At 44.7% G+C, this 10,072-nt stretch overlaps 1 protein-coding gene across 1 annotated transcript; it reads left to right on the top strand.

The window, feature by feature from the left end:
- The first annotated feature begins 2,069 nt into the window (after positions 1-2,069).
- ELOB (elongin B) lies at positions 2,070-8,182 on the top strand. Its single transcript, XM_054994724.1, has 4 exons — positions 2,070-2,212; positions 5,334-5,468; positions 7,325-7,433; positions 7,830-8,182. The coding sequence occupies exons 1-4, from the start codon at positions 2,210-2,212 to the stop codon at positions 7,940-7,942; spliced, it is 360 nt and encodes a 119-aa protein (XP_054850699.1). The 5' UTR covers positions 2,070-2,209; the 3' UTR covers positions 7,943-8,182.
- The last annotated feature ends 1,890 nt before the right edge of the window (positions 8,183-10,072 follow it).

The raw sequence follows: 10,072 nt of genomic DNA on the forward strand, positions 1-10,072 counted from the left end.
GTCTGCCTCCTCTTTTTGCTCTGAAGAATCTGGGTAAGGGCAGCAGGGCACTTTTTGTGTAACGGTTTGCATTTAGAAACATATCTCCATGTTCCGAGTTATAGTAACTAGAGAGGTGTATTTTTACCAGACATACTCCTATTCTCAAAATAATTTCTTATTCTTAAATGTTAACAGCCTTATCACATTTTAACGCTATTCAACACCCCACCCGCCTTGCTTAAGGAATGGTGAACAAGACCTCCTACAAAGAAGGGGATCTGCATTCCCAGGAGACTTCCCAGGTATGCATAAACCATTTCATTTGTAAATTAAATGTTTAAAAGGAGAGGAGAAACAGAATGGCTCCCATTGTTCTCCAGGAACTACAAAATTCCTGACTGAGTTCCAACTTGTATAGTAGATAAGTGCCAGGTTCTCCACTTGGGTAACAAAAATGCGTACTGGATGAGGGATACAGTTTTGGGTAGCAGCATGTATGAACAATTTCTTGGGATATGGGTGGATAGGAAGCTAAATATGAGCAGTCAGTGTGATGCAGCAGCAAAAAAGGTGAACATAATCTTGGGGTGTATTAAAAAAGACATAACATCCAAAGCACAGCATGTCATTATCCCGCTATATACCATGTTGGTCAGGCCCCACCTGGAGTATTGTGTGAAGTTCTGGAGACCCGCATCATTTTTCTGCCTGCAGCATTCACAATCACAAATGAGAGGATCTGATGGGACCCTGGAGGGCTTCTAACTAACCAGCAACTTTGTCCAAATGGCTAGTAAACATTCACAAGGATTCCACAACCTCCACGGTTTCATTATTGTGCAGTTCAAACAATTTAAAACTCTCTGTTTTAACATAAATCTACATGAGAGTGATGTGAGCTTAATCTTCACTAAATTTCGTGGGATTTAAGTGTTTTCCAGTACTGCACTTTGCTTGACATTTCTGACTACTGCAGGATTTCTCATACTTCATTGCAGGGATCTTTTCATTGTTTTCACTGTGCTATTTGTTAATATATTTATTATGAATGCAGAAGCCACTTAAAGGGGTTTTTTTTGCAGGGTATACAAATCATTTAAGTATTTCTTTGCAAGGTTATCTGGATTTTCTTTTCCCATTCATTTTGTGGGGGACCATTCAAATATGCAACCCCTGCCTACCCACAGCCTGGACCAGTGCAGTCCAGGAAAAACGATTCTACAGCGGATTGCAATATTTTTTATCAGAGATTAGCGAGGCAGAAGTCCACGGAAAGAACTGCCTCTTTCCCCCTCATTGTTAGTGCTACGGTTGCCTTGCCAACCTCCAGGTGGGGCCTGGAGATTTCTTGGCATTACAACAGATCCCCATACGGTGTTTTGGGAGGTTGGCTGTATGGCATTATACACTGCTGAGATCCCTCTCCTCCCTAAGCCCTGGCGTCTTCAGGATCCCCCTTCCCCCTCCCCCCCCAAATCTCCAGGAATCTCCCAACCTGGAGCTGGCAACCCTAGAGAGCACTCAAAGTGCTCGTGCAACATGAAACAACCCACGGCGTCTACCTATCTTGCGTTAAAACCCATTACAAAATGGGAGGCTTCCAATGGCCCTTCTCAAGATGGCGCCTGCTACGGCCCTCGTCTGTAGGTGTTTGACCCTGTCGTCATGGCGCCCGCCAGGTAACATCCCCCCTCCCCTTCCCCGTCCCAACAGACTAAAAAAAGAAACAAAGAATCTCTCTAAAAATGATTTTTATTTTTAATGGCTAGGGAATTATCTCATGGCATACGGTAAAAATGTCCCAACGAGATGAAGGGTGTAGATAATGAAGGCAAACGCTGACCTTCTCCAAATGGCGCCGCAGCAGAGTCCAGGGAAGGTTGCCGCATTATTAATATGAAACTCGGCGAAACGGCGTCACACTGACCTTCCAAGTATGGCTACCATCTAGCGCGGTCTTCTCAATATGGCGGAGGAGAGGCCGGTAAGCAACCTCTCTACTCGTTGTTGCTGCCGTCTCTATGATTTTTCCCTTGGCTGTCTTTTCCCAATCGACCAACCAAAACGCACACTCACAAAAACCCAGCGCTCCTTCCTGCGGCGCACGCGTCGCTTCCAGTCAAACCGGGTTGGGCAGGCTTGGGTTTGCTGTGCATGCTGGGATACTGGGGGGGTCGGTTGCTTTTCCTCTCTCGGGGGGGTGTGGGTAGAGGCTGCGGCTGCAGAGATGGTGAGTAGGGGAAGGGGCGGGCAGGGATGACAGTAGTGGCGCTGGTCTTCCTGGAAAGGTCCTCTCACTCCTTCTCGCCCCCTCTTCTAAAAGTCAACATTCCCTTGCTACTTTTCCCTTTCTGTTTGCAGATACCCCCCCCCACGGCCCCCGCCGGCCTGCTTCCATATGCAGGGCTTCCTCTTTCTCTTTTTACGTCACCTATTTGGCCCCTCCTCCCTCTCACCCCCCCCATGCACACCCACTTAGCATTTTCCTTAGAGGCAACTCTCACCCGTGGGGGGCATTCTTTTTTCAACCCCTTGCCCAAATATCTACAACCTTGCCTCGGTTTTTTTTCTTCCCTCCCCCTCCCAGCCATCAGCCCCTTACTCCATTCCCCTCTTTCGTTGCCAGCTCCAGGTTGGGAAATTCTTGGAGATCTTTGGGGTGGAGCCTGGAGAGGATGGGGTCTGGGAGGGACCTCAGCAGGGTGTAATGTCATATAATGCCATTGAGTCCATCCATCAAAGCCGACATTTTCTCCAGGGGAACGGACCTCTGTGACCTGGAGATCAGTTGGAATTCTTGGAGATCTCCAGCTGCCACCTGGAGGTTGGCAACCCTACACCAACACCCCTTTGCTTTAACCCAAACACCTGGTTATGTGTCTCTTAAGGCTTTAGTTTTGCTGTTTCTCTTTCGCTTTTCTGCCTGTCCTGTTTCCTTCTTCAATACCACTACTTTATGTGGATCATTTAGGATACCCCAAATACTCATAACAGAATTAACACACGTTGGTATGATTGTGCATAGAGTATGGGCCATGACTATGAACCAGGGTTGCTCCCAGTAACCTTCCATGGAGCAGGGTGAAAATCAAATATCTCCTGCTTAGCAGGCTAAGCTTGAACTAGTCATGTCAGTTGCAGTGTGGTGCTCTAAGACACCTGGAAGAAATAAAATGAACTCCTTGACACTTTATGCCAAACTGCTTGGGCCTCTGTGTGGGCATCACTGGACAGAAGGTTTGGGAAGGACCGTAATGGGCTGTTGTGTTTGTGTTCAAGGCATTTGGGATACAGGAGCGATACTGAAAGATTGACAAGATTGGAATGCTTTTAATTTGGAGCAAGATTGGGAGAACTTTCCAAGGCTGCATCAAACAGAAGTGTTCTGTTCTATTATTACTGTTTACATTTTTATCTGCAAGAATGGCATATCGTTAACTGAGTACTATTTATTATTCATCAGATAATTGTTTTTATGTATTTTATCCAGGCATATTTTTTATTTTTTTAATCCCCAGGAGCATTTGGAAGAATCAATACCCCCACTTCTATTTTATTTGATTTTATTACATTTTTGATTACATGACCTTTATCCAACCCTTCCAGACCAGAAACTCAAATGTCATACATGGTGCTTGTTCTCCCATTTCTTTATGTATCCTCACAGCCATGAGTGAGCTTCCGTAACAAAGTGGGTATTTGAACCTGGTTCTGCCAGATTGTATTTTAACAAGTAGGGATATGAACCTGCACCCCTCTTGATCCTTGTGAGCATGTGTTTTGATAACAGCAGTTTGTGACTGAGAAAAAAAATGTATCAAGCGGTAAACAAATTTTTAAAGCAAAAGTTGTGTAATACCTTTTATTGGAGCTAACCGAAATATTACAGAACAGTGTGCAAGCTTTGAGTTATCGAGAACTTTTTTTCAGGCAGGAGGGGGGAATAAATTGTCTTGGGCATTGGTGGCAAAAACACACATCTCCAGTTAGGGTCTTCAAGTGGAATACAGGGTATGCTGGCAGCTAAATGGAACGAGTTGGTGCTGGGTGCAAAACAGGTTTTCAAACTGCACCAGTGATTTGCTAGGCCAAAGAGAAGATGACATTATGTCCTTTGTGAATATAAAAAGCAGCAGTTTGTTTGGGGAGGGAAAAGATTTTATGCCCTGGGAGGAGAACTTAGGAAGGACTGGTAAAGAAGGTTTCTATACACTAGATTATCTAAGCATCAAACAGAAGTGGCCTCCTTTCATTTTGTATTGAGGGAGGGTCATTGGCCTGAGAGGGACACGCAGATTCTAGAAAGGAAGACAGTTCCTATCGTTTCCATCAGAGGATACAAATCTTCAGGTTTAGAGCTAGATTTAGAAATTGGGAGGAGTGCTTGTGAAATTTTGTTTTGTAGTCCAATGTTTACTCACAAGCAAGTTCCACTAAGTTTAATAGGGCTCATTCAAGCTGTGCATAGGACACAATTTCGTTAAGGTGGATTGTACCCTAAGTAAGAACAAAAAGATTTGGAATGAAACTTTCCAAATTTTAATATTTTTTAAAACTTTGCTTGGGAGTAGAGAGTACTGAAATAACCATATGGACTGCAAAAGAACAGAATTTTGTAAATTTGCTGATTCAGAATTGGCCTTTGTTATTGGATCATGTTTTGGTTTGAGTGGATCAAGACTGGCTTGTGCTGATTTTTGTTTCCAATAGTTAGGTGATATTTATCCAACAAACAGTTCTGTCTTGCACTTTCTGCAAAATCGTAATAACAGGCCTTAGCTCTGGATCCCACCAGTTTTCTTGCTAAATCTCACGGAATTCCTCTCCTTACTACATCCCCTGTTCCATACAGTTTTTGTCCATGAAGGTCCCGTGATCCCCCAGCATGGCCTTTTGGATAGCCAGAATGAAGCCCTTTATCCCTGTTGTACCAGCTGGATCCAGCCTATAATTAGTAACTGCAATCATGGCTACGAAGGAAGTGCCACTGCTGTGCTGAGGACGCACTGCACTTTGTGCCCTGGAAGAGCACAAATGAAATCCAGTCCATGTTGTTGCACTCTTTTCTAGGGAGGAAAGTTTACATAAAACTCTCCCAACTTTACCAAGGAGTCTCAGGGAAGTTGCTGAGACCATGGCAAAATGTCTTAGGCTTTTGAATAACCACTTACATGATTGCTTGTAGCAGGTAAGAATTTCCTGCAGGCAAATTAGTGTTTCTTTTCTTCTAGGTCACAAATAGTTGGGTGGAGGTAAAGTGCTGGTGGCTTCTTGATTTTTTTTTTAAAGACAACTCACCATTGCTCATTTTACTTAATTCTCCATCTCTGTTCTTCCCTGTCTTCCAACAGGATGTCTTTCTAATGATCCGATGTCAGAAGACAACCATTTTCACAGATGCCAAGGAATCCAGTACGGTGTATGAGCTGAAAAGAATCGTGGAGGGGATCCTAAAGAGACCCCCGGAAGAACAAAGGCTATACAAGGTATGCAGGAGAATGGCCCAAACAAACAGGGAATACTACCAATTGTCAACTCCTTACACTTGGCTTGTTTTGTCTTTTGGAGTGAACTTGACTTCAGTGCTTTCTTGGATCAGTTCAGATGTTATTTTTTCCAAGGCACATAAGACCTGGGACTTCAGGCATCTCACAAGAACGCTACACCCTTGATATTTGTGTCTGAGCAGTGGCAGGGGGCGGGAGGGGAATGAACATACGACTGTACGTAAGTGATGTCTGCAAACATCCTAGCTTACACTTCCGTAAAACAGTGATAGGTAACTGGCCTGCAGATGCAACAAGTCTGCTGCTCATCTAGGCCTTTCTCATGATAAAAAGACTTCTTTTCAGCATGGTTCATAGCATTCCTCTTCACGTTTGAGCTGGATAGTGAGTAGATCTGGGTGTGCATATTTCTGCTCTTTCAGCAGCATAGCTGTGTCGTTTTGTGGGTACAGGGGAGTGGGACCAGCAAAAGAAACCAAGGGACTGCCCAGTCTTGTAACATGCAGTGCAATCCTAAGAATGTTTTCTTGAGTGTAAACTCCATTGAATAGTCCTGAGTAGGATTCTAGGTAACAGACCTGCTTAGGATCGCTTTGTTGAGACAAACTGTAAAATGAGTCACTGTGCACCCATCCATGCACCCACCCAGTTACTTCAAGGCTAAATAGTTCCAGCCTATGCACAAGTCTCTGGAGCAGGATTTCCCAGGCTTTTGATACATGGGGGCATGCTTGTTTGTGCCTCAGTTTAAATTGGTGGCATGCTTAGCTCTAAAAATCATTCTTTTTTTTGCAGTCAACTTCCAGAAAAATTAATGGGCATTGAGACTACAGGATAGTCCATTTAACATCCATCACACCCTCCCATCCACGCAGTCAGACACCACTAAGGGATAAGACTTAATGCTTTCTGAATAATGAGCAGTGGGTGCTTTTGGGGATTCCCCCTTATTTGTTACCTCTTGAGCAGACAGCATCCAGAGAATCTGAATGTATTTTTTGGAATTAAGCCCATTGCCCTAATGTTGGCAGGCAAAGAGGACTGATTATGGGCCTCCCCGCGATGGTGGGCATGATGTGGTAGATCAGCCAATATGTTGGCTGGCTTTTATCACTTCTCCCCCATCTAGCCAGTCACAAGCCTGCCCAACACCCAATGCACAATTCCTCAGTTGTATTTTGGGAGGCTTGTATCCCACTCAGCCAGTAAATAGATACAAAGCTTACAATTGAAAACCCAAAATATAACAACATCAATAAAATCACAGCAAAAATACAATCCAATATAACCCTATCCCACTGATGCAAAAAGGAAAGGGGGGGGGGTCCTCTTTGACTACCAAAAAAGGCAGTGTTGGGGATCATGGGACCTGCATGAATGGTAATTGTGCCTGGTGGGTGCTAAGAGGGCGCTTGTCCAAGATTTAATGAAAAACCTGGCCAGAGCCACTGCAGAGAATAAAAGGCACACACAACCAAAGACCTTCTGGAATATATCACTCTTCTTGAGGAAGGGAGTTTCTCAATCTACTTGATACAGGTCCCACCAACCAGACCTCTAAAAGGGCAGATTCTTCCTACCATAAGCTGGGCTGGTTTGTAGGCACTGGATCCAAGCTGCAAAGGACTTTGAAAGTCAAAACCACCACTTAGTTATGCCTGCTTTGGATGACCTCCTGTCATTCCTCTTCACAGCAAAGCCCACCTGCTGTTTTGTGTGTTGCTTGCACCACCCAGAAGCAGTTGCATTTCACTACCAGCCAAATCAAACCCATGTCAGTTGCTGCGGATTTCTTTTCACTTCCCTTTGTGCTGTTCCCCCTACCCTTCCCCTAGGATGACCAGTTGCTGGATGACAGCAAAACTCTTGGAGATTGTGGCTTCACCAGTCAGACGGCGCGACCCCAAGCTCCTGCTACAGTCGGCTTGGCCTTCAAGACCAGTGGTGAGTGCCCTTGCGTTGTCCTTCTGGGCTGGATGATAAAGTGGGTTGTGTTTTGAGTCAGAACTTGGAATCCAGAGGGTAGGAAGTTACAGGAGGATGAATTTAATACATGGCTTTGACCATGCTGTGAACGTCAGAATATTCCCTGGAATGTAGAATCTTGATGCATCCCTTGCACATATAACAGTCTTAAGTTTCTCTTCTGCATTGTGATGGAGAGAGAATTTAAAAGGCAACGAGTTTTTTTTCTAACCATATCTTTTAGAAGTTGCATTCTTTTGATTCCCCTTTGCAATCATGGCACAGTTAGTTTGGGAGCATACAGAAGAGGTTACTATAAGAAATGCAACTATATACTAACCACCACTTCTCTCTCTCTCCCACTCTCTTTTACAGAAGATACCTTCGAGCCCCTTCACATTGAGCCCTTCTCTAGCCCTCCGGAGCTCCCTGACGTGATGAAGCCCCAGGACTCCAGCAGCAGTGCAAATGAACAAGCGGTGCAGTGAGAGCCAAGGGAGCAGTGAGCTGCACATCCCACGGCATCCCCCCTTGCCCTCCTCAAGCCTCCAAGGTGGAGAGACATGGCACTGCTTCTTCCCTTTCAGTCCAGGTTCCCTTTTGACTCCACCCCATCAAAGCAACACCACATACCCCCATCCAAAGCCTTTCCCTGTTCACCCAACAGAGCTATGTTTTCGTTTTGGTTTTGGAAACAATAAAAGTTCAGCTGTTTTTTTTCCCCCTTCCCTTCTGTCTTGTGTTGTGGGCCTGTGAAACACAAAGGGAGAACCCTGCTTCAGGGGAAGGGGGAGAATGACCCATGGCCTCAGTGCAGCAGGTCGAAGCTTTAGAAGCTGCTCATAGTTTTCTCTTGTTCAGCAGGCCTTTTTTTTTCTTTTGGTGGGTACACATGTTGCAGAATGGGGTAGTAGAAGGGCGTGTCCAGGCTGTATACGAGTCCTAGAGTTGGCAGGGGCCCTCTAGGCCACTTACAGTGCAATCCTAAGCAGAGTTACTCCAATCTAAACCCATTAAATCAATGGGCTTAGACTGGAGTAACTGGTTAGGATTGCGCTGCCAGTCTAATGCCCTGCTCAGTGCAGGAAATCCAACTCCTGATGACCTCCAGTGAGGGAGAAACAACACCCATCCCTTAGAAATTCGCTCGAGTGCTGAATGCAATGAGCAAGTTGTATGTTTCAGAGCTCCCTTCAGGTAACAATTCCTTGCAAACAGAAAAGCAGCACAGCATCTAAAGTTGCTAGACTGGAATGTTTCTCCCCAATGTGAGCAATTTTTAATTGACAAGGTGGTTTTATATGAGAGCATATGTGTTTACACACATGTACACCCCATCCTTTTTCCGTGTAGAGGAAACACAAAACTCAGAATGACCTGGGTTTCTGTAGCTTGATGATCCATTAACCTTGTCAAAACTGGATGGAGAACCAAGTTTGTGTCTCTGGGGGCTTTTCCTCATTGATAACAGACAATTAAATACATCCTCCTCTTTGGTACAAATAATTTCCTAACATTACTTTAAAATATCTCAGTTAAAGGAAAGGATGAAAAAGGGCTCCATAGCAGAGGCAGGCTCGCTCAAATGGTACCAGCCACCTCCTGGACCACTGTCTACAAGCCAGGTTCTTAAGCAGTGTGTTCTTTTAAGAGTGTGTCTGCACTGTGTACAGAATCTGAATTAATTGCTATTGGCTCTGGATCTATTAAAGAATCTGGGAAAGGGTGGTTCTGCAGCAAAGGTTGCCGATAGCTGGCAAGATTCCTACAGGGCCAAATTAAAACATGCTGAGACCTCAAGCTACGTCGTGTTGAAGAGATTCTGCAGCTTACTGAAAAATGTGTATTCTAAACATTGAAACTTAGTAGTATTTTTGTATTTGAAATCCACAAGCTACAGTGTAATTAGCTTGTATGTAAATCCAGCCATGGATTCTGAGATGCCCTCCAGAGCTTCTACAAAATCTTCTAAGTAGAGGTTGCAAGTGGGGAATCCGTAAGTATTTGGGGGGGGGCCTCATTTTCCCTACTCTTTCCCTTCCCTGAAAGCCCCCATAGCCTCTTCTTTTTTCATGCTTCCTTCTCTCATTCCCAGCCACCAACCAACCTACCATTTATCTATTATTCACTTCACTTATAACCCCACCTTTTTCTACAACAGAGAACCAAAGCAGCTTACATTATTTTTCACACGTTCTTTTTATCCTAACCACTCTGTGAGGTGGCTGAGAATGTGTAACTAGCCCGGGGTCTCACAGTGAACATCCAAAGCAACATGATTCTAACATGTTTCCTAGATCCTAGTCTGAAACAGTTAACCCCTACACTTCACTGGCTTTTGCAAGGCGACTGTTGTTGAATAGCAGCAAGCAGCCAGGCCTGGGTGAGTCGTGCAAGTTGAATGGTAGCAAGTCACCCACTAGTTTCTGGTGGGCCTGGCCCCCATGAGTTCTCCCTCAAAGGCCAAAACAGCCCTGTGACCCTCCCCCCTTTTTACTGACAGAAACCAAAGCTCAAAAGGCTGGCAATATTGTGGTTGCCTAGCAACAGCACAAGGGGATTTGTTTCTTTAAAAGGCAGGTGCTGCTTCTATTATTGGGGAGGGTTAACTTTTTTTT

This window comes from Eublepharis macularius, chromosome 12 (assembly GCF_028583425.1).
Source record: "Eublepharis macularius isolate TG4126 chromosome 12, MPM_Emac_v1.0, whole genome shotgun sequence".
Taxonomy (NCBI): Eukaryota; Metazoa; Chordata; class Lepidosauria; order Squamata; family Eublepharidae; genus Eublepharis; species Eublepharis macularius.